General features: G+C 32.3%; 1 protein-coding gene across 4 annotated transcripts in view; it reads left to right on the top strand.

The window, feature by feature from the left end:
• The window catches only part of LOC149075972 (uncharacterized), a 130,680-nt gene extending 105,812 nt beyond the window's left edge, over positions 1-24,868 (top strand). For 3 of the 4 annotated variants that reach the window (XM_089243490.1, XM_089243492.1, XM_089243491.1), the window contains 19 exons: positions 1,495-1,617; positions 3,874-3,996; positions 4,399-4,521; positions 4,735-4,857; positions 7,280-7,399; positions 8,124-8,258; positions 9,723-9,851; positions 10,314-10,457; positions 11,881-12,023; positions 12,638-12,767; positions 13,792-13,994; positions 14,630-14,717; positions 16,511-16,657; positions 17,485-17,613; positions 19,773-19,901; positions 20,255-20,383; positions 20,516-20,641; positions 21,343-21,477; positions 22,521-24,868. In XM_089243490.1, the coding sequence (XP_089099616.1) occupies positions 1,495-1,617; positions 3,874-3,996; positions 4,399-4,521; positions 4,735-4,857; positions 7,280-7,399; positions 8,124-8,258; positions 9,723-9,851; positions 10,314-10,457; positions 11,881-12,023; positions 12,638-12,767; positions 13,792-13,994; positions 14,630-14,717; positions 16,511-16,657; positions 17,485-17,613; positions 19,773-19,901; positions 20,255-20,383; positions 20,516-20,641; positions 21,343-21,477; positions 22,521-22,537 (2,396 nt within the window). In that variant the 3' untranslated portion in view covers positions 22,538-24,868. Of the gene's footprint in view, positions 1-1,494; positions 1,618-3,873; positions 3,997-4,398; positions 4,522-4,734; positions 4,858-7,279; positions 7,400-8,123; positions 8,259-9,722; positions 9,852-10,313; positions 10,458-11,880; positions 12,024-12,637; positions 12,768-13,791; positions 13,995-14,629; positions 14,718-16,510; positions 16,662-17,484; positions 17,614-19,772; positions 19,902-20,254; positions 20,384-20,515; positions 20,642-21,342; positions 21,478-22,520 lie in introns of those variants that run through there. The other variant, XM_089243493.1, reaches the window with a different exon arrangement.
• The last annotated feature ends 660 nt before the right edge of the window (positions 24,869-25,528 follow it).

The following is a 25,528-nucleotide window of genomic DNA, read 5'->3' on the forward strand; positions in this document are numbered from 1 at the left end:
CTCAATCTTTCCAGAGAGGTCATGTGTACCGAACAGGATTGTGCATAAGCGGTTAGACCTAACTCAGACCAAAGCTCACTACTGAGTTAGGTCAGATTGCCATGTACAATGAAAGATTGAGATTTGTATCATTTCTATTCTAGTGGTCTAGGGCGCTGAAGTGATGAGTGAGCATGGGTGGAGATACGGGGAGGGGGGCAGCATCAAAGGTGAAGTCGACTGATCTAATGCATATATATATATATATATATAGATGAATTAACATCATCATTGCGCCCCCCAGCAATAATTCCAAGTCTACCTCCACCTATGTGAGTGAGAAGATATGGGTTTGAATCCCTGCAAGGGCAGTTGAATTTTTTTTCTTTCCTGAATTTATCTTTGCATCTCTCAGCCAGCTGTTAAAATACTTCATAGTATCCTCTTGAGCACTTGACCTTCAATTTTCCAAGGGCCCCTTCCCTACTACACTGATGGGCAGAGATTTGGATAATTATCAGAAATATCCCATAAATAATCAAGGGTCCAATGTGGTGATACCTAACGTGGGGCTAATTTGATTTTTTTAGAGAGCAATTTGAGTTCTTCTATGAAGGCTTGTGGAACCTTCCGAGCTCTATTTTTTATATCAGTTCAAATTTTTAATTTTTCTACAGTTTCTTGATGATGACTTCTATTTTTCTCTTAAAGTAAAAGTGGTTTGACCAAGGGTTCTTAATGTTTTGTGTTCCATGGAAAATTTGTGACAGTTAGATTAAGTCTATGGATCCTCTGTGCCAAGAAAATAAAGAAAAATAAATGCCACAAACTCCTTTAAAAGAATATTATTCTATGTACAGCAATGTAAAAACAATGAATTAAATGCTCAAGGACCCCCTCTCCCCTGAAGTCTCCCCTCGGACCCCCTGATTAAGACCCACTGCTTTTGACTTAATTCAGGATTCCGTTATGAAAGTTTTAGAAAAATTCTTTTATATAACTTGAAAAATGCTACCAATAAACTTATCGGTTACATTCGCATTTGACCAAATTTAACAAATAGGCTTATTGGTTGTTTTTCAAGTTCTGTATAAAGATCTTTTATCAAACTTTTATAGTGTAATCCCGGCCTAAGTAAAAGTAGACACAAAATGGGGGGGGGGGGTGGCAAAGACCCCTGGTTTCAAAATTTAAGGAGGCCAAAGCAAAAAATAATGTTTCTTACATTTGAAAAAAAAAAATTGTTATGGAACCTATGAAGTTTCACCACGGGGATGGGGGAAACCCCCCGACAAAAGAAGACATCAGGATTTCAGAGATGCTTTGGTTGGAAGCGGCCTAAAAACGGTTGGGAACCACTGGTATAATGTATTACGTGCAGTTTTTGAGTCAATAGGGGAAAAGTTTTCTTAAAGTAATAATGCTTCAAATATGCTAATGAAAATTATTAATTTTGCTAAATAAAATAGTATAATTTACATGTGACTATGTGACATCTTGAAATTTTCTTTTAAGAAATAGATCTCTGTCTGGTCAATAATGGTGAATGTGAGCATTTATGCATCAGCCATCAAAATGTATCAAGATGTGAATGTCAGATTGGATATGCTTTACAAGCAGATGCAAAAACATGTGACAGTAAGTTTCTTTAGTGCCTTAAACTCAAAATTTCAAAGAAATTTTTGTCTCTTATGCAGTTTTTCAAAGAAGTTTCTGACATGAATGAGACATTTAATCTCTTAGTCTTTGTGCTTTAATTCTGTGATGTCTGCCACTGCTAATTTATTTTGAATGCAGTAGTGAGAGTATTTAATATATAATTTATATATAATAATTAAATTATGCATTTTATGGATTTTTTAAAGATCAGTGATAAAATTCTCAATTTTATATTGAAATCATACACTTGAGTCCTGTTTTAATGAATACCATTATAGCAAAGATCTTAATGTAATGAATACTTTTCCATTCCTTAAATAAGTTTATTTAAGAACAATGTAGTGTAAATTCCAATAATACAAAATTAAAAATTTGTTATAATGAAAATTAGAATTCAAAAACAAGTTCTGTTTAAAAATGAGTGACCCCAAAAAAAAAACCGTTTTGAATGAAAGAAAAACTTAAGATCATTTCTGTTTTTATTTACTCCAGCATCGATTTGAGTAAATAAAAACAATGTGGCATATATAAACAAAATACCTTTAAATGTGGCATATCTTCATCTACTCTTTCAACATTTTTAAAAACTCAAACCAAATTGCAATTTCAAATTCTAACAGCAGTTATAGGATCTTGCAGAAAAGAAAACTATACTTTCTCAAATTTTCAAGATGTGAATGTAGCTATCCTTACAGATCAATTGCTCAAAACATTTTCCAAAAACATACATGATTTTGGGACATATATTCCCGAAATATACCAGTTACCAGCCCACTCACATAAGAAAATACTTTAGAATTTGAGTGTGCTTTTGAATTAAAAATCTTTCACGCATTGCATGCGTTTGAGCTCGCATATACTTTAGAGGAATTTTTTTGTTTCCTCCGCTTCTTCAATACTTGTACAAAAAAAAACATAATAATTACAGGTTATTTGCCTCAGATACGTTAAGTTAGTAAAACTTATCCAAAACAAATTTTAATGCCTAATTGATTGAGTTGCTTTGAGTTTTTTTTAAATTTAACTTCATTCTTTTTATTGTCTAGAATGTAAATAAGTAATTGATTCCTTACAATCAAATTCCACTAGAACAAAATTTGTTAAACAGATTTTAAAATTTGTAAACTCTTAAATTCCTTTATAATGAAATTTCCTTATAATGTCAACCCCTTAAAGTTTGTTATAACAGGATTCTACTATATATTTTTTATGAACTATTTCAGTTCAGGATTGTACTGATGTTTAAAAATTCTGCTTAATTCATTTGTATCCTTCTCTTAAATTCATTACCTGTCCCATATGGTTATGCAATATGAGCATATTTATTTCCCATATGGCAGTAAGGATATGAGGAGATAGGTTTTTACATGTTATACAGGCAGATTGAACCATGCTTGGTAATAAGAGACACACACTCACCATCAGTGAATTAATAAAACTTACAAATGAAAATGAGGTTAAGCAAAGTTTTTTCCATTGGTAATTTCAAATTCTCTAAAAACTAGGCCTATTGTATATTCTTTTGCTTTTTTTTTTCTCTGAGTTTTTCTAAGTGTCTTCAGATTTCAAGTCTCTGTCTTTATTTTGTTGATCCATTGTTATCTTACACCCTCTGGGAAAGATTTGTTTATCATTTATCTACTTCAATCAATTGTAGTACAGTGAAACCTGTACGAAACAGAACATCAACTGACAAATAATATTTCGTTTTCGACAGATTTTTATTTTATAAAAGTGCAAATAAAAGCACTAATCATTGGACAGACTATATTTTGAATCTGTTTAAGACAGGTTTCCATCTCATACAGGTTTCACTGTATATCATTTATATACTAAAAAATTTTTATCTACCTCGATACAACAATACTTTCCGGACTAAGAAAAAAATGTTGTTATAAAGGGATTTTCATTATATCGAGAAGCAGCAATTTAACATTAGAGTATAGAAATTTCCAAATAAGACTTGAAAAAATATTGTTGTGAAGGGATTTATCGTTATATTGAGTATGGTTGTAGCAATGTTTCACTGTATTTCCAAATAAGAGCAACAGTATGACATTTTACGTAGATTTTGTTTATGATAGTATGTCATGTCAAACTTTTAGTTGTAAATAATAGTAACTTTTTCAGGAATATTTTCCTACTAATCTTATGGTTTACTTTTTCTATGAAATGTAATAAATTTTACTCACCAGGGAAATATTATGTATGCATTATTCATTATTTTCTACTCAGGAATAAATCCATGCAAAATTGCTAATGGTGGATGTGAACAATTATGCACAGACCGTTCTGGTTCTGTTGTATGCAGCTGTTATAGTGGCTATGAACTTCATGCAGATCATCGTTCTTGCAGAGGTGAATTTAAAAACATTAAAAAGTATACTGTGGTATATATAGTAACAAAAAAGTTTTTGAAAAGAAATTGTAGATTTTCAATTTTTATTCTGGCACGTTAAATTTTTAGAAAAATTTACTCGAAATTTAAAAAAAAATCCTTGTTTTTAACAAAATTTATTTTACCACTCATAAAAAGCATGAAATTTATGCAATTAAATAAGAGACTCAACATAGTTTTAGAAATGTTTGCTTTAGCCATAATATTTTTTTAACTGTGCTTGTAACTAACAAATTCAACTGATTACAGCTTTTATAATGCCTTAAGTTTCAAATTGTAAGAGTATTTTTTTAGCAAGTCAGTTTGTAAAAAAAATTATTTTATGCGTTTTATTTTTTAAATGAATCTTTTGTTTGTGTCAGAAATCAATAAATGTGAAGAGAATAATGGTGGATGTGATCATTCGTGCACATTCAATCGAGGTCACATCCGTTGCTCATGTAATGCTGGGTATTTGCTACAAAATGATGGTGTTTCCTGCAAAGGTATACTATATAATTTTAATTTTAATAAAACTTCTCCAAACATATAATTCTTGAGGACATAAACAATAAAAAAAATTGAATTTTTTTTCCCAAAATAGTGATATGCATTCATACCCAATATACATTTTTATTCTAATATTAAACTTTGCTGATTGTTACAACTATTACCATCATTAAACTGCTGAAATGGCCATTTTTTCTCATGTACTTTAGTGCATAATCCATGCTCTGAAAATAATGGTGGCTGCACTGACTTTTGCTCCAACAAAGCTGGGAGATCTGCCTGCTCATGCAGAGAAGGATATTATTTGGATGATGATAATGTGACTTGCGTTGGTAAGATTTTGTTACATAGTTCATACTTCTAAAGCAGCGGTTCTCAACCTGTTGCTCCATGGAGCCTTTGGAGCTCTGTGGCATGGGAATAAAATAAAACAGTAAATTTGGCTTTAAAAAATAATGAAAAGAGGACAACTGGGCTCCGCCACGAAAATTCTAAACTATAAGAGGTCTCAGAGTGTCAAAAAAAGCTAGAGAACCACTGTTCTAAAGAAAAAAGTTTAAAAGTATTTATTATTCTCTTATGTAGGTGTACTTTTTTAAGATGGAAAAATTTAATGCAGTGAAGCCTGTTTGTAACGATACTATAGGGTTTAGAAAAATATTGTTATAGACTGGTTATCGTTGTAGACAGTTTTAGCATTCATGCTATTTCCTATTAAATAGGAATTGTGCCAGGACCAAAGAAAATATTGTTATAGACAGCTTTATCATTATAGACATTATCGTCTCTCATACTCAGATTCCCTGCAGAAACATTTGCATTGATTTTATATAGTCAAATTTTTCTTCATGTCTGGAACATAGGCAGTACCTTGTCTAACCTATGAATGACTTCAAACCTTTAAATATATGTTGTCACATATGTTATTTATTCCAATTCTGGGAATCAATCATTTAAAGATTTTTAACATGTTGCCTATTTTTTAAAATATTGTCCCGAATTTAAAGAAATCTCCCATCATTCTAAATTTTTCAAATTCATTTTAAAAATTTGAACTTTTTCTGTTTTAAAAACTTTTGAGTTGCTAAACATAGTTATTGACTACAACAATAAATTATAGTGGGTTTTAACTACTTATTATAGTGTAACTTAACTGACTTAAACCAAAATGATGTGTTCATTTAAAAACCCAAAAATTATTAACTATAAAGCAGCACATTGGTTTTAATGTGGCGAATGAAACAGTTTAAATATTTTTCACCATTATGAAAATTTTTGCATGTCATTCTTAGCACCATGATGTACTACTCAGTACATGTTTTGCAGTTTGTTTGGCAATCCTTGAGGAAATATAATCCATTTAAAGTCAAACTTTGGTTAACCAGCCTAATTCATTCCGTGAATGTGCTTGTTATCTGAATTGCTTGTATAACGAATCAAACTTCCCCATAGAAAATAATGTAAACTCGGATGATTTGTTCCACAATTATTCATTCACATAAAAATGACTAATAAAAGCGCTTCATCAATAATACAATAATAATTTATTTAATATTGGGCAATAAACCACAAGTAAACATACAATACAATAGTTTTGCAACGACCAGAGACAGGAGGAGGACTGTTTTTTAGGACTAATTGTAATCTGCTGGCTCCTTTTTCTTTTTGTGCGCATTTGGAAAGGAACCTTTGGAATGACGCTTGCTGTTGACTATTTGAGGATTTTGTGGAAATGATAAATTTCATAGTCATTGGACAAATTTATTGTTCGCACACCGCTACAGAGTTACTTGGGTGGTTCTTTTCTACAAAATTTTTCTGGGCTTCCCTCATTTCTCTAATCTCATTTGAAGTGAGGGACTCCTCCTCACATTCCTCTCTTCTTCAGACGAGAATTTGTCCATAAACTCTTGCACGCAATGGAGATTCATCAGTTCGTCTGTGGTCAACTCCTGGCTATGTTCTTCTGCTAGTTCATGAATGTTGTCCTCATGCACCTCTAGTTACATGGTCTTATCCAAAACTTTGAGGATAAGATTTGTTCCCTCAGTCATTCTATGCTTCCAAAGCATTGCTGAAATAGTTCTTTGGTTTTAAGCTTTTTTTTATGTTGGAAAATATACATTGGTAATTGGCGATCGGAAATTCAAGACTGGAGGGAAGAATATTTCAGCCACCTCATTGGGCAACTTGCCTGTTGTGGCATTTGTATTTGTATATTACCCACAATTCCACACTATAAAATAGAACTAAATGAACAAAGTGCAAGCTTTTTGCTCATAACGTGAGTCATCTCTCATTAACCAAGTCAAAATTTGTTCAAAGTTTTTGCTCATTGTGCAAATTACTTGTTAACCAAACCGTTCATTATCTGAAGTTCCACTGTATCTTGGTCCACATTATTATTCATTTGGGCAAAGCCGTAATATGCCATCACAGAAGAACACATCAAAAAATCTCCTGATAATGAAAACCATTATTAGTGGATATAATTGGCATTTTAAAATGTTAATGACAAACTCATTTTGAAAGGCTTTTTTTAACCCAAGAGAAATTTCAGTTTTATTTGCTGATATCTTTTGTAATTGTTTCCTTCAATCATTGGTTACAATAGGAAAGACAATACATAAAAATCTAAATATTTTTTGCACTTCACACACACACATAATCTTTCCATATTTAAACATGAAGTTTTTTTTAAATTTATGCATAACTGAAATAAGTTCTTAGTAATAAAACTTAATTTATTTTCAGATGTGAATGAGTGTGAAGCATTGGCTCCATGTTCGCAAGTTTGCCAGAATACTATTGGCTCATATATATGCTCCTGCGACAGAGGTTATGTTCTCGGGTCTGATGGACATGTTTGTTTGAGTAAGCTGGTTTTTTTTCCCTGATTTCATAAGGGGGGGGGGGGTCATATTTTTATGAGATGTATTGCTTCGCTCATTATAATCTTTTTATTATGTGAATATAGTGATAATCATCCACAAGTAAAATAGCAATGATGTTTATCCTCATTTCCATCCTCTAACTTCATTATGCAATGCAATCAAAGTAACATTGCAGATACATACTTTATTATTATGTTACATTTTAATATTGAAGTGTGTAAAAATTTCAAAATAATGAAATTTTACATTGTTCATATTAGATACTGCAATAAAATGGTATGTCAGTGGTCCATTTTCAAATTTACAGAATTGGAATGTTTTTACTTATCACTCGATTCAATGCAATTACAGTAGAAAACCTATTGAACAGTTTCCATGAAAGTCCTTGTTTGTTTGTAGACATTTTCACCCAGACCAGATCTTGTCCAATATATTAGATAGGGTCTGATTTCATTTCGATTTTATATATAGTAATCAAAGTATGAAAATCATACATAAAATGTTTAGTAACTCATTTGGGAACACTTTTATGTGTATGATCTCAGGAATGACCAATAGAAAGAAATTACGTTTAACTAGAAGCACTTATTTTCTAATGAACTAGGAACTCTATAATTGTATATTTTTGTACTTACATATCATTTTTAATACATTGTTATTGTTCAAGGATTTATTTCATTTTTAATTACTTTTTTTTTTCTAAGGAGTGGTTGAGCAGCTTGTGAGTTTTTGCATAAAGCATAATGGTGGATGTGAACAGAAATGCAGAGATGGGTTGATTGGGCCATTGTGTTCTTGTCATCAGGGTTATGAGCTCCAAGGAAATAAGTCCTGTGTAGGTAGGATGGATTGAACTAAATGATTACATTGTGTCGTACCTTTCATTTAATTTTTTTTATGTACATGTGCCAAAATACAACAAAGTTCAGCCCTCAACATCATAAGTAAGGCTAATTAAACTGGGTATTTAAAATTCAGTCACTGTGATAAATGATGGATTCTTGAAAGATTAGTTGGTACATATGGTCTCTATATTTTCTTGGGTTTCTCTGACATAAGAAGAGCCATCTTACACAACTTCTGGGAAATAGGGGGATCCCCTATTCACCCCAATTTCACATTTTTGAAGGGGGAAGTCTTTAGCCAAAAAGACATACATGCATTTGGGAATGCGCAAAAATCTAAAATATAGCACACAAAATATATGCACATACCAAAAACCTGAACAAAAGTCTTCAATAATTTGGGGGAGGGCCTCTGTTTGTCTTGATTCCCTGAAATCAAGACGCCACTGGCAAATGTTTATCATGAAATTTTATCTTTTGAAACAATGAAATCATCAGTGCTTCATTTTTTAAGATTAATTTTCTTGATTCTTCTCATTGCTGTGTTTAACTCTTCGCTTTCACTCTCAAACAGGGAAAGCCAATATATGAGCATCAAAGGGCTAATTTGCTGGTTTATATTTGCACTGAAAGCTTATTTAAAATTGAAATATCAATTACGAAACACCGTTTGAATAAAAGTTTTACCTAGATCAAAATTCACATCTGTTTTTTTACTAGATAATACTTTTCAACAAAAAACCTTCAAGTTTATTCTACAGTTAAACCAGAGACTGACACCATATGAAATGAAACCAATTTTGAATGAAATCAATAATTAGTGTTTTGAAGGGCACCTTTATAAAACAGAGAACTGTCTAAAACAGAATTTGTTTCCATCTCTTGGTAGTCCATATTGTACAGCTCCCATTGTATTGTAGAACAAACATACAAAGAAAAATCTTGAACTCATGTGAAAAATTGTATTCAATTTGTGTGATACTAAAAACGACCAATCTAGTATGTATCTTTTTTTCTCCCTTCAATGCATAAACTTTCCAAAACTTTTTATGTTTGCATCATTTTTGGGAATTAAAATATATCACTATAACTCTACACACTATCTTAAGACACTTCAGCGCCACCTTAAAGTCTGTGATACACTAGTTGGAAATCCCATTCCTATTGCTGACTTCAATATAATTTTATTCTAAAAATATCAGGCGACCCTAACAAGTTTTGCAGCACATCTTTCAAAAACCACTGCTTTAGTGCCTGTACAAAGCATGCCTCATCCTAGGTGGATATTAATTTGAATAGCATGCAGGCTTTGTTGTACTTGGGGCACATAATTTATTGTGCTTTTGGTTGAAACAATTTCTGTTCCTTAGAGTTTTCTATTTGTATTTCATCTTTATATCTTAATGCATTTCAGTTTAAAATTAGTGTGATTTGGAATCATGTAATATTTTCCTATAGACATTAATGAATGTCAAGAGAACAATGGTGGTTGTGATCATATTTGCACTAATACAGTTGGCTCATTCACTTGTGCTTGCCATCCTGGTTTCCAACTCCTTGATGATCAAAGGAAATGTGATACAAAAGGTAATGCATAGATAAATAGTCTGATACAAAGTCTCTATTTCGGTTTAGAAGATAATAAAAAAATAATTTTGATTGTATTTAGGTAGCTTATGAACAATTATAGCTATGAATGTTGTGAATTCACAAGTGAAACCAATGATGGTTGTATATATGGTACTTTTACATTCAAAAGCAGCTTTTACTGTACCCAACATAATTGGTATAAATTTCCAAAATGAAATTTTTGCAATGTGGGGTAAGCATTTTTTTTTTTTTTACTGAATAAAAATAAATTTTTAATTTAAATGTCACTAAACTAGTTTAATTCGGAATTGTAAGATACAATGGAATATGCAATGTTTTCTGCATCCCTTCCTGGATTGTTTTACGATTTTACGTTCTCTTTCACTACTTTTATAACAATCTCATATATTACGAATTTAGTCTGAAGCTTTATTTTTTGTTTAATATCTCTCTGAATAGAGGATGAAAATGACAGGGGACCAGTACGAGGAGATTTGCCTGATCCAAGCTATCTAACTGCTGAAAGACTCCTGAAACAAGATTTACTTCTTTCTCTTAATGATGCTTCTCTGACTGTAACGTCCATTCCAAAGACAGCCAAGGGTAAAGAACTGTGTATACTTTCAAAATAGAAAAAATAAATACCACTACAAGAAAAAAAATGAAAAATGGTGAAAAGCACATTTTTTCACTTATAATTGTAATGAATTACATCTTAATGATTGGATGTAATATCTTTAATTACTGTAATTTTCACCATTATAAATGATTTTTGAAATGGGCACTAAATTCTATATATCTAAAATGTTTGAATGGAGTATCAGAATAATGGAGTTTATCAGGGTAATTAATGAAATTTTTTTAAGATGTATATAAAATATGAAACTTTTAAATGTTATAACTGCATTCATATGCTCATGCAAGTAAAAGAAATTTATCCTTTTTTTATATTTACCTTTTCTAAGGGGCAGGGCTGCAACTAGGGGGGGAGCAGGTGGGTCTTGTGCCCTGGGCGCTGGACCCGAGGGAGCTCAAATTTCATTCTGAAACCTCTCCCTCAACATTACAAGGGGGCATCAAAATGCACGCTTGCCCCGGGTGACCAAGCATCTGGTTGCGGCCCTGCTAAGGGGCCATGAGAAGCATACTTCTCACAAAACTATGGTTACCAACCATCCTCCTTTTTGATGTCATTTCAAGCGTTTCAGAAAATTCTTCCTTTTGTCCTCCTTTTCAAGTTTCCGGAATTATTTTTCTTTTTTTCTGTGGCAATTTTTTTTCTCCACTTTGAAACATGTTTCTTCATTGATATGAGCGTTTTTATGGATTTTTCCCCCCCACGCGCATCCACCAATAGTCATCAAAGTTTCCAGAATTTTTTCTTTTTCTGCTTTTTTTCGTCGTTCTGTTTCAGAGTTGGGAAAAATTACTGTTGTGGCCGGTTTTATTGGTCAGAATAGTGCTGCTATCTATTGGTAAAATTCGGATAAGTGACGTCACTAAAGGTGCTTGTGCATCCTCCTTTCTCAGTTTTCGAATCTGGTAACCTTACACCAAATTTATCAATTTTTGAATGTCCACAGTAAGCAGTTTTAACACTTCTCATTAGAGCTGCCATCTATTAATAACTTCAGAAACAACAAAATCAAAAAGATCCAAATAATTTCAAAAATTAGTTAATTGATTAATTATATTAAAATATTTGAACTTAATTTTTTCTAATGTGCAAAATTAATTCCTTTTCTTAAATCAGTCTCAATCCCAAAAGTATTTTAATATACCATTACTAGTAAAAATGGTCTTATAAAAAATATGATACATATTGTTGAAGTGGTTCAAATTTCTTGAATTTGGAATATAAAAACTATGAATTATTTTTTGTACTCCAGCTTCTGTAACTGTTATTTAATAAAGCAACAGTTCAGATAATTGCTGTGCACTGAATAAAAATATCCATACCATTTGTTTGAGATAGGCATCACCTGAATAATATTTTTAATGAAAAAGCAATACATTTATATTACAGGTTGTGCTTTTGGAAAATTTGGTCCGAATTGCTCTTTCACGTGCAATGACTGTCGAAATGGAGGCTTATGTAATTCGAAGAAAAGTGGATGCATATGCAAGCCAGGATATATTGGACTTTTATGTAGACTCCCATGCAAACAGGTATAAAAATATGCAGGTGTAATGTTATATAATGTATTAGGAATAACCATTTCGCCATATAATTTTTATTTCTGTGAATTTTTTTAAGTATTGCTCAAACTATGTATAGGAAGCTTCCCCACACATTCAGAGCCTGTCGTAGGAGCCTTGCGAGCCTCTGGGCCAAGTGATTTTTCTGAGATCGTACCTGGCAAATTTACATGCTTAGTCTAGAAAATTTCAACAAGTTCTCTTTTCTTTTTTTTTTTTTTTGAAGTTCCACCTCTTCTCTTGAGGGCCCCCAGGTTGTGCCCAGGTGGGTCCATGCATTAAGATGGCACTGCACACATTGTTTCTTTGAATTTAGTGTCTGTACACACTATATAAGATTTTCTCTATCTGGTCTGCATATTCCAATAACGATAATTGTACTAATTATCAGATCAACTGAAATGTATTTTTTAAACATTATAATCTAAAGTAAAATAATGTGTTCTTCTTAAATGTAAATTGATTTGTATACACCATATTCAAAGGCACCAATTTTTAACTTATAATGATGAAGTAAAGTAGAAAAGGGTTTTTCTAAAAAAGTAGTGTTTATTTAGACACCTTTTTTATTCTTTACATCACAGGGAACCTACGGTATCAAATGTAAAGAGAAATGTGTTTGCCCCAGTGGCTCAACTTGTGATGCAGTAACTGGCAAATGCAATTGTATTCATGGTGGAAATGATATTCGATGCAGTGAAGCATGTCCTGTGGGTAAGCATCTGACTCAAATTGATAGGCTGTGAACTTCATAATCTTATTTTCTGTAGCGTTTGTTCAGAATGTATTGTATTTCTCTGAAATTGTTTTTTACTGTGAGCAGATAACTTCTTTTATGCAAATAAGGAAATTTATAGCAACAAATTTGTATGAAATTAATTTTTATTATATAGTTTATGCTCGTTTTTATGAACTTTTACCATCAATTTGTGCAATCAAAAGCTCATAAAATGGGAGGGGAGACATTAAAAGGCATGCCACATTATTTGGGCCCAGAGGAATAGTTCATAAAAAGGTATTGGTGGTAAAATCAAGTGGCAACTATAATTATTAACTGCATTTGTTTTTCACAAATATGTTCTTAATTGAACATTGTTACCTATTTCATCTGTTTTTTGCATGGGCGGAGATACGGGGGGGGGGGGGTGCCCCCAGCACCAAACGTGAAGTCGACTGATCTAATGCATATATGTATAGATGAACTGACATCACCATCATCGTGCCCCCCCCCCCCAGACTTCCAAGTCTATCTCCGCCTATGGTTTTTTGTATGGATTTTTACATGCTTTACACATGTTTTTTCCCCCTACTCAGTATAAACACATTCATGTTTCTGGGTTGTATAAATAGAATCCCACTGTTGCCACAGTGGTGGTCTGCTGAAGTTGGTTTTCTGTGGTTCGCAACTTCATGGTGCGAATGCGAGCCAATCTCCCCATTAAAAAGTCTCACCACAAAGAGCAACAGGCCTACATCAATACAATTATTTGATCATTATACTTCACTCATAGTTATAAAATTTGATGGCAGATGACAGCACTACACATAACAAGCATTACACCAAAACAAAGTTGACATTAGACTCACAACACATACACACACAGCTTCCAGCATGGCCTAGGTCTTCCCTCACCTGCTAAAATCTTGTCGTTGAGACAGAACAGTGGGCCATGATATGGTAAGGAAGAAGAAGGTTGTATAAATAAATTGAAGTTATTCATTAATCATTATTTTATAGGTACATATGGGAAAAAATGTGAAAAACGTTGCCCTAAGCATTGCTCCAAAGGTGTATGTAATCGTTTGAGTGGGTCATGTGCATGTGAACCTGGTCATTTTGGAAAACGCTGTAAACAAAAGTGCTTCCCATTCATGTATGGAATTAACTGTCAACAGCCATGTCTTTGTGTTAGAAGCAATTCTGTGGGTTGTGATGCAAAGGTAAGTTCTCATTTGGTAATAGTTCCTCATCATAGTTTCTTAAGTTTAGCTTATCTGCAATTTTGGTTCATTGTGTTGTCAAAATTTTTGGTACTTCTAACAATTTATGTGCATTAAATTTATGTAAATTACTTACATACATTTCTGTCCAATTGTGTATAGTATTCAAACGCTTCTCATTAATTTCATTCTTATTTATAGCTACAGAATCTTTCTCTTAAAAAAAATCTTCATTTTTAATATTTCTTTTAGATATATTGTGCCGTAAACATGTTCTGCTCTTGCTCTGGAGTCCTTCTGTGTCCCAAAACAGAAAATAATAAAATGTACTATAATTGCTGTAGAAAATCATTTCCGGAAATATTTTCTGCTGGGTACTACAGAAACTAGTTCCAAAAAATGATTTTCTACAGTAATTAGACTATGGTTTATTAATTTTTGGTTTGGGACAAAGACGGACCTCGCTGCCAAAACAGCTCATTTTTTCAGAATGCACCAACATTCATCCTTTTTATTTAATGAGAAACAAAACTAATAAATGTATACAACATAAATTTGCAATCATATGTTTTCAGGTGTAAGACTAAATATCCACATGAAAGTATAATCCTTTACATCTTTTTCCTCTTTCACAGTCAGGTTCATGCTTATGCAAACCGGAATATCATGGTGCTTCATGCCAAATACATTGCTCCAATGGCACAACTGACTGCATGCAGCAAGGTAAATGCTTTCGAATATTTTATGGTGTTATATTTGAATCAATGTAGTAGAACAATCAGTAAAAAATAATCAGAAAAATGTTGCACACAATCTGTGTGCTAAATTTTTTTAAATTATTTTTTTATCTTTAGGAAATCTAATTTCTTAACTCTAAAATATTTTACTTTATGAGAAATTTTTAGAAAAAATCATCTATATCCTCTTCAAAAAAATTAGATAATTCTGGAAGTCAATACCTTTCACATATGGTCTTTTTTTCTTACAGAATATTTCTAAAGATGTAAATTTTAAATTAATTGCTTATTTTAGCCAGTAGTTTCTGCAATCTTGCAAATAAAAAATGAATAAAATAATTATTTGTGAGATTGTATTCGTTTTTTTTCAAATTATTTAAAAAATAAACACAAAAAACTTGAAAATTAAGAACCAAATAACGTACAGTGAAACCTATCAGCAACAACCATTAATCGGGCATGAGAAAGTGCCATTAGTGGGAGGTGACCGTTTTTCAAGGGTTTTGTATTTCTACAAAAATGAATTAAAATTATTGATAACATGTGAAACGATAGCAAAATATGCTGTGAAAAATTTAATTGCTTTTGTAACACACACACAGTGTTCATCTTAACAAGTTTAGAGGCTCAAGGCACAAGCATTTTTTGGATTCCTCATAGTCCAATTCATATTCTTGTACATGCATGGAAATAAAAATGTTTAATTATTTGGAGGCCATTGGTTTGATGCTGGCTCTGAGCCCCATTGGCCCATCTCTTAAGTAAGATCCATTGTGTTTACAACGTTTAATATGCATTAAAGAAATCTGTGATTTTCTTTAATTTACACAATTAAAGAACCTTGTGCTCTTTAATTGTTAAAATACTGGGTCTGATCTCAGTTTTCATTCCAAAAGCAAGCTGTCTAGTTCTTCAGTGCAAGGTGAAAATTCAGAATTAACAGAAGAAATAATTCCAGAATATCAACAAAAATTCAGAATTCACAGAAGAAATAATTCCAGAATTGATGAAAATTCAGAATTACTGTAAGAAACAATTTAAGAACAGTAAGAGCCTCCAATAATTTACTATGAGTGCTGGACCTCACAAAGCACAGTGCCCAATGCGATCTTGCAATTTGTTTTTCACTTCACTTTTGAGGGACCAGAGAGTTTATCAAAACGTTTTTAATGTGGACATCAAATCAAAACATTGACATTTTCGTTTTCATCTGACCTCAATGAGTAGATGAAGCTAGAGAATATACAAAATACAACTGGTCATGGCAAAAAAATATATATATAAACTAAACGATACCATGTATAATACTATCGTAAGCCTTCACTAGATACAGCTATTTTTGGGTTTGTTAGCTCAAAGTATCTAGGTTTAATCTTTTCCCATAGAACTTAAAGGGAAAAAATTTATTGAGAACAACCAATCTTGAGGGCTATTTTAAAATTTTTTTTTTTTTTTTGGATATGCATTTTTACTCTTTTTATCAGCCCAAAAATGGCTGTTGTTAAGAAATCCTTGTTCGAAAGTTAACCCCAATGTTAATCCTACAGGATGTATTTTGTTCCATTGAAATGCGGTCATTATTCTGATTCAGCCATTACAGGTAGTTTTACTAAGTAAACCAAAAAGCTATTTCCAACACACAAAAAAAAATGAAACCATTGATGCTCACGAAAAAAGAGAGAAACATTATTTGTTTTCTTCCAGAAATGTCTTTTTTTTGTATAAAAAACATTGGCTTCAGTTGAATGATATAGTGGTTTTACTCCATATATATTTCAGACAGTGCTGAGGCACCTATATGTCAAATTGGATATTATGGAGCAACATGTGAAGAGCAATGTGATTGTTCTAATGAGTCTCCTTGTGATCCTATAAGTGGTGAATGCTATTGCCTTCCAGGTTGGACTGGATCCCGGTGCAAAAAGCGTAGGTTCGGAATAGTTCTGCATCTTTTTCTAATTTTTTAAAATATTCCTTTGTTTTGCTTTATTTCACTGAATCTATGTTATTGATTCATATAATAGTTAAGCTATTGATTGTTTGTATAAAATAAAAACAATTTTTGCATATATAATACATTTGCATATTCAAAGGTGTTTGAGAATAAAATCTAGAGATGCATTATATGTTTGGAAGTTATTGATTATTATCATAAGTCAAATATTTAGCACATTTATAATATTTTATTGTATTGATCCAATGCTTGTAGTGACAAGATAAAACGTAATGAAAACTTAACGATTTAATATACGAAAGAAACATAACGAGAAGGATGACACGTGTATACAAATCTGTGGTACAACTCCAACTGATATTTTTTCTTTTTTTTACAATCACCAGGAGCGTGAGGAGGGTGCGCCATCTATACAGATAAGAACGCACTACAGTTTCATTCTGATTTATTATTTTGAATGTGAAGCTACTATTCATTTTATTCTTTTTTTTTTTCAAACTGTTGGTTCAGCTTGATGAGAGTCCATAAAAGATTTTTCAAAACAATTTGGTGTTTCTTACTTAATTTAATTACATGAAAATTAGTAAGTCTAATAGAAAAAAAAATTATGTGTTCAATTTTTTGTTACTTCTAATTGATGGATAGTGTTTATTTGCTAATGACAGAATGTGAGCGAAAATGTAGTAAGGTATACCGAGAGATATTTTTACAATATATGAAAAGAGCTCCTCAAACTCATAAAGTTTATAATCTGCTGTGTTGGACTTAAGAATAATGTCTAATCATTAATTTTTCACAGCTTGTCCAACTGGCTGGTATGGCCATTCTTGCAGCCAGGAGTGTGATTGTGGAAATAATTCAACTTGCGATCCTGTTTCTGGTGACTGTTATTGCGCACCTGGTTTTAGAGGTTTACATTGTCAGCAAAGTATGTATGAAGATGAGTTACTTCAAAAAATATATATTTATACTTGTAAAATATTGAAGCATTATTCATGCTCCTTTTCTGTTGGTTTTTTTTTTTTTTTTTTCAAAGTTAAGCACATCCATTCTTCAGAGTAACTTTATCATGTGTACAGTTTGAGTGTAAGTAAGGGATGAATCATTTAGTTCGAATTTGTTTCATTAATTTTATTTATTTTTTACTGATGATTTGGTATCAAGTTAATTAAATTAACTGTGAACTATGAATTTAAACTATCCTAATAAATTACAGCTCTCCCTATGTTTTTTTTACTACATCTGTTAAAATTCCTTATACATAGAAATATAATGGAATTCATATTGTGGAATCCTGATTATCAAACTACTCTGGTAACTCTTTAACTTGACAGAGATATTGGCTAAGTCAACGCAAACCAGTGGCGTCGGAGCCGGGGGTGCTGTGGGTGCTCGAGCACCCACGGAAGTTTGTAAAACGGGTCCGAGCACCCACAGAATTGATTCAGAACTCGAAATTTCCTACATGGGACTCAAGACGAGCATCCACAAGTTCGAAACACTTCCGACGCCCCTGACGCAAACTGAAATTTGTACTGTATTAAATTTTAGGAATCGCCCATGTGCTTGCAAGTTGGGAAATTTTTTTTATGGTATTGTTTTTGTATATTTCAACAATTCTCTGTTTTATTGTTTTACATGATGTATGTCAGATTTCCCCTTATGCCCTGGGGTAAGATTACTTTGTATACTTCCCGTTTTGTGGAACCTAGAAAACTCAGATACTACTACTACTAAACCATACATGTACCTCATCCATATTCCTCTGCGGAACCTCTAACGAATTGGTACATGTTGGAATGTACATGTAGTGAAACCTGACGTGAAGTTTGTTTCTGTGTAATGCTTGTTAATGTGTAGTGCTGCCATCTGCCACTAGTTTTTCTAACTATGAGTGAAGTGTAATGATTGAATAATTGTATTGTTGTAGGCCTGTTGCTCTCTGTGAGGAGACTTTCAATGGACAGATCGGCCAACTTGAGCCTCAAAGTTGGGAACCATAAGAAAACTCGGATAGATGCAGATGACAACAGATAGGTGTAGATGACATCTAAAAATTTTGAGCAATGATTGAAAGAGTGAGATCTAACATTTTTAAGCAAGAAGAGGAATGTTTCACTCATTTTAGATAATTGCACTGTTACAAATACAACGCCACAACAGGCAAACTGCCCAATGAGGTGGTTGACCCAAGAACATCATGGATCCCCGAGCCATTTTTTGGAGGCCCTACCTACTACTGCTACACCACACATGCACTCCCCCCCCCCCCCCCCCGCGGAACCCCCAACGAATCGGTACATGCGGGAATGTGCGTGTACGCGTAGTGCAACCTGACGTAAAGTTTGTTTCTGTGTAATGCTTGTTATGTGTAGAGCTGCCATCTGCCACCAGTTTTTCTAACTATGAGTGAAGTGTTATGATTGAATGATTTATCATTGTAGGACTGTTGTTCTCTGTGGCGAGACTTTTTAACGGAGAGATCGGCTCGCATTTGCGCCTTGAAGTTGGGAACCACAGAAAACCAACTTCAGCCGACCACCACTGTGGGGTTCGAACCCGGATCCTCGCATCGCGAGTCCGTCACTATAACCACTCGACCACCACAGCAGCAAATTATAAATCTTATTAGAAATTATATTTTTTTACCACATAATTTGACATAATTGATAATTCTCAACCACAGGATCAAAGGTAGCTAGGATTTTTTGTACCTATACTTTTCATAGAAAATTGCAAATAAAAAAATGGTAATTTTTTTAGATAATGGAACAACTGTTCCATGTAAGTGTAAGCTATGCATAATGTAAATACAGGAATATGTTCATACATTAATGATCTTTAAAAATTAAGAGCAACATCATATCAAACGTCATTTACTTGAGATAGGATCAACTTGCTTAATTTAACAGTTTTTTATCTCCTTGAAGTGTTAGAGCTACTGAGGTTCCATTGTAATTATTTTTGTTTTTCAGACTTTAGTTAAGTATATTAGGGGTGTGTGTGTGTGTGTGTGCGTGCGTGCGTGCGTGTGCCCGACATTTTATTATGTAATGGGCTTCATGATCTATTTTTCTCTCCTTTAAGCTTGCAAAAAAGATAAGTTTGGACACGAATGCAGATATAAATGCCATTGCTTTAACAATGCCAGTTGTGATTCAAAGAATGGATTATGCCTATGTCATGATGGGTTTACTGGAAGCCGTTGTGAATATTGTGAGTTCACTTATTAAATAGTAACTAAGTTTTTCCGTGGAACATATAAATGTATATGTACATCATTCAGCTGTTCAAATGACTGCATAATGTTTTTGAAAAATACTCTATTCCTTGTTTTCCAAAATGTTTTTCCAAACTGTGAATCATATTTATTATGATTTCCAACCTATTACTAAATTACTATCTAATTTTCTGTCTTTACTGAAACATGTATTATAAATTCATTTTTTACAAAGCAATGCAGTACTCATATTTGATGGACTAACAATATTGAAATGTTAAATTTTCAACCCATTGCTATAATTTCAAGTGTATGAACATTCATATGTGCATTTATGTATTTAATAAAGCCTGTCCTTCTGGCTGGTATGGGCCTCATTGCTCCAAGCGATGTCAATGTATAAATTCTGATGGATGTGATCCAGTAACTGGTGGATGTAAATGTCTTCCTGGTTACACAGGTGAAGAATGTCAATCAGGCAAGTTTCATTTATTTATTTCTCCACACTGTTTTTATGCAATAGTTGTATATAATAATAATCATGTATATCTCTGTAGCAGCATTTACATAGGTAGTTGGTAATTAATCCTTTTGTTTTATTATTTTTCAGTATGTCCTCAAGGCTTTACTGGTTCCAATTGTACAGACATGTGTGACTGCAGTGGACATCCGTGTGACCCTGTCAGTGGTTTCTGTCATTGCCCATCTGGATATGCTGGTCCCAAATGTAAAAATGGTAATCCCAAAAATATTTTTAAGTTCTTTCTGAAGTTAATTTTTTCCCCTTGCAATCACTGCCATGAATTTAAGAAATTGTAATCTGTTATTATTTTGGCAGATGATTGAAATTTATTTGAAAGTATAAAACATTTCATTCAGCGCATAAAATGAATATAGTAACTATAAAGTTTACTTGAGATTTCAACCAGTTTCATCTTTTTCCTGCCAAGCTTGAATATTACACCTTTCTTCAATGTTTTGGATTGTGTACTTCACAGTTGTTGAGTTTGTGACATGTATTGATACTTATCCCTTTCAGACTCGGGCTAACAAACTTGAGGGTTGTTTTTTAATGGGTGTTTTTTTTGTTTCTGTAGATATTCTTTTAACTGAGGGAGTTCATCCCCGACTTCAACAATAGTACACCTACAATCTTTCAAATCAGGGCTGAACTCGCTTAGGTTAAAAAATATATAAATACATTTGAAGCCAGAAAAAGCAACCCACATGTTTGTATGTACAGGGTCTGAAAGAAAAAACTTTTTATCAGAGATACATTTCTTCTTTTGCCAAATTATATGATTTGCTATGGTATATTGATTTCATTTATTAATAAGTAGTTTTGAAATCGATGTTTTGTTTATCTTGGCTATAAGTTGCTTTGAACCAGTTCAAGTAAAATTCCTATTTCTGATACACACTATAATTTTTTTGTAGTTTGTCCCAAGAAACGATTTGGGCCCGATTGCAAGTTCAAGTGCCACTGCCGTAATGGAGGAACATGTGATCGAATATCTGGGAAATGTGCATGTCTTGATGGTTGGACAGGATCTTTGTGTAGGATAAAACAAAGTATGTTAAATATACAGAACCACGTCACCATTATTATCTGCTCCATAGTAAAGGTTTTGCTCATCAATTAAAAAGAAGCTTATTTTGTGAAAAAATTTCTCCACATATTAGTCTTACGAATATTCCTATATTCATTCACATTGCAATATTGCATCCACTTTTTACTGTTGGAAAAATATATACCACTAGCTATAATACCCGGCGCTGCCCGGGTTTTCTTCAATTACTGAGAGGATTGAAAAAGTGACAAACCATTATGAAGAAATAAACTTTTATACATTAAACAGGCAGCATTAAAGAAGTGACAAACCATTGTAAAGGCATGGGCATATCTGAAATGCATTGCTAGGGAACCACGATAGCCAAAGTAAACATTCGAAAAGTCATTGTTAAGGCTCAGAAACCACTGTTGTTCAACAGATTTTTGGCCCTTTCAAGCACTTGCCCAGCTCTGACAAACTTTTAAAAGTATATTATCATTCAAATTGTTTCCTGTTTGGTATATATCCAAAATTTTAAAGGATCGGTCTAAAATTGTAGATTTGTAGAGAACATACACAGAAACACAAAGAAAATCGATTTTATATACATAGATTTATACACTCAATTAATATTATAAATTTTTCACAACACCCATCTCTGGGTACAGAACAACAAATTGTATTACCACGATAGACCAAGGGTGTGTAAATGGCTCGCTCTTGTAAGTATTATGCAAAACCAAAAGAAAAATTAATTGAAGGAAAAATTGACAATTCATAGATGGATGTTCACCTACAATTAAAATACCACAATATCGGTTACAATTTAATAATTAAACTGAAATAAAAATAAATGTGAATTCCCTAGTTGCAGTTCTCATATATTTTATATTACCACCCATCTAATGTAATCCTGTGAATTTTTCATCAGCGAATCACTGGCTGTGAAATTTCCATAAACTGTTTATTACAGTCAGCTCCACAGTTTAAAATTTGCAATGAAAATTATTATATATAATGTAATTATTGTATAAATGTAATTCCATTTTTTTTTCTTTTCAGGAGCATCCAACAGGTAGTTTTGAATGTGTGCTGTAAAAAAAGAACCTTATCATCTCTTCACTATCATCATCATCATCATCTGTTTTTTTGTCATCACCATAAAAAATGAAAAGATATGCATCATGTTTCTTCCTGTGTTTTATTTAGGAAGTGATTTTTTTATAGGATTCTGTATATTATTTGTTGGATTTAATATACTAACCTTCGTTGATTTGTGACATTTTGTCTGTATGTTTATGAATCATCCCTTTGGATATCGAATTCTGGTGAATTCATCAGCAAGTACTGGATTTGAATTAATGCCATCTATTTGTGCGCGAGTGGAATCTTCACATCACATATTATGTACATAATTCCCAAGTGGAGTAATAATAACTGCCAAACAAAAATTTTAGGTAGTGGCCCACATCGTGTAATAAATTTTAGAAACAGCTAGTTCTCTCTAAACTTTTTGTGACATTGAAACTGCATGTTTGAGCTTGGACTTGTGGCTGAAATGTAAGGGTGGTACAAGCATCTGCTCATTGATTATTTTGTTTTTTGCAAAAGTTTGTTTTTTAATTAAAAATGTTCTGTGCATATGAATAGTGTTTGTTACGTTATCTCAAGCACTCTTGCATTTTCATTATTCATTTTTTATTTATTTTTTAGTATTTATGAAACTAAAGACATTTTTTGGATGCACTCATGAGTTATTGAATATGCTAATTAGCTCGGAATCACATTTATCAAACTAGCAAAAAAGTTGTGGAGGCAAGAAGTATTTTGCATTATCAATCTTGTTACTATGGCTAATGGTAATTATTTGGAGATTTATTCATAATCTTTTAAGATGATCAAAATGAAATTTTTTTTTTCATTTTTCATTTCAAATTTACATTTCAAAATTTTTTTTAGAAATTCAGATTTTTAAATACTACTTTATGCGTATTTAAAAATTTCTCTTCTATTTTTAAAATGCAGCATAGTTTTTTAAATATTATTCTATGTATGTGGTGTGTTCTTTTGCTAAAATATTTGCCAATATATGTAGGAGTAATTAAAATTTGATTTGATAAGGAAATGAAATTTTCAAGAAATGCATTGTCTCATAATCATATTTATTGTGAGTTTTTACTCGGAGTGATTACTGATGCTGAGCGTTCACTTTCAAATTAAAGCTATGATATTTCAAAACTGGTATGTGATGCACCTGTGAGGTTCATTGCATCTGATAGAGGGTTAACATATAAAATGTCCCAGTCTTTCTCAATCAGGTTTAGGAGTTAAATTTAGCACTTGATGTAGATTAAATTTTAATTTTTTAAAAATTATTTCAATCAATAATTTTCGAATGTCAAGAATCAACACCGCCTTCTTTGCCATATTAAGCATAACCCTGACATCTTAATGACAATTGCAAAAATTTATCAACTTCACTTTTTCTTTTGACCACTGAGTAGGCATCCGTCAATATCATTAGCTTAGGGTATATCATTCACTCTACGAGCAGTGAATCACACTTAAAAAACTACTGATTTGTAATATTCAAGTTATGAATGAGATATAAATTTTCATAGGTCTTTTTGTTTTTGATACATATCTTAGTGTTATAATAAATTTATCATTAGGTGAAAATATGTTGCAAAGGGATAAATTTTTGTCGTCTGAATTTTTAAAAAATATATAAATAGTTTATTTTGAATTGATTACCATTATCATTACTTGGTTTTCTCATTCAATACTAGTGCATATGCTTGATGAAAGTGATTACACATTTCTGCTTGGTTCAAATACCATGTTTTACCAACAAAGCACTTTTGCAGGTAAACAAAGTTTAAAAAATGCATTTTCCATAGTTTGTTGCACACATATTAGCTCTCATCTATCTTTTTTTATGAAATCGCTACTAACACAAAAATGTTAACATTTGTGTAAATGTTAACATTGTGATGATATTTAATGATGATTAAATATCATCATTCATTTATGGGATTGCAATAAAGTTATTGTTATTTACTTTATATGTTTGGCTTTTTTCATTTTTATATTTTGATGATTCAATCAGTTTAATTATTTCCATGTTTTAATTAATGCATTCAGAAGTTTCATGCATTTTCTATGAAATAGGATACATTATTTTGTTATGAAAGGAATATAAGTGCATTATATTTGAAATGAGAAATACTATTTGTGCATGTATACCTAACAATATGAATACTCAAAGGGCGAAATTTCCGTCCACTGTTCAGAAAGATTTGCTAGTCATTAATAAATACAAGATCATTCCTCTTTGGAGACTATTTTCATTTGCTTGATCCAATTCTTGTAACTGTTGTTTGAATGAATTAAATTTGTTTTTCCCCAGATTCTTTGTCCTGTGGATATTTTTGTGTCTGAATTTCAATTTAGAAAAGTCACTAATTTTCTAAAGCTGTATTAACAAATTAGATTTTTACAGATAAAAACACACTTCAACCATATTTTCATTTCATGAAATTAAAATAATTCTGTGAACTTTAAAATAAAAAGTGTGTGTTTTTAGTAGAAAAAATTTATAAGGGGTCATTCAAGTATTACGTCAGCATTGATGGGGGAGGGGGTTTCCGATTTGCTGATCATCTAACTAACGCGATGGAATCGCGTTAGTTAGTAGTTAGCTGTAGTAGTTAGTTTGATCCCCATGGGAATCAACCACCCTTTATGAAAATATGAAATGTTCTTAATGGCATCATACTCGGTGCGCCAAAAACGAGAAAAAATCTTACGCTAGTTTGTGGGCACCTGAACTAACATTCACCCTAATGATAAATCCCTTACAGAGCCACTTCAGCGATCTCTAAATGTTTCACGGATCCTTCAAGTGTTCAGGAAATGTGTCCGGGCCGCTTAAGTGCTCTGGAACTGTGCAACGCATTACTCAAGTGATCCGTAATTATAAATGCCACGTATCACTTAAGTAATCTGGGAATGTTCCTCGGGTAAAACTAGAGTGATTTAGAACCACACTGGGGGGGGACTGCTTAAGT

This window comes from Pholcus phalangioides, unplaced genomic scaffold (assembly GCF_987345545.1).
Source record: "Pholcus phalangioides strain wild (caught in Gottingen) unplaced genomic scaffold, Ppha-v1.0 ptg000015l_1, whole genome shotgun sequence".
Taxonomy (NCBI): Eukaryota; Metazoa; Arthropoda; class Arachnida; order Araneae; family Pholcidae; genus Pholcus; species Pholcus phalangioides.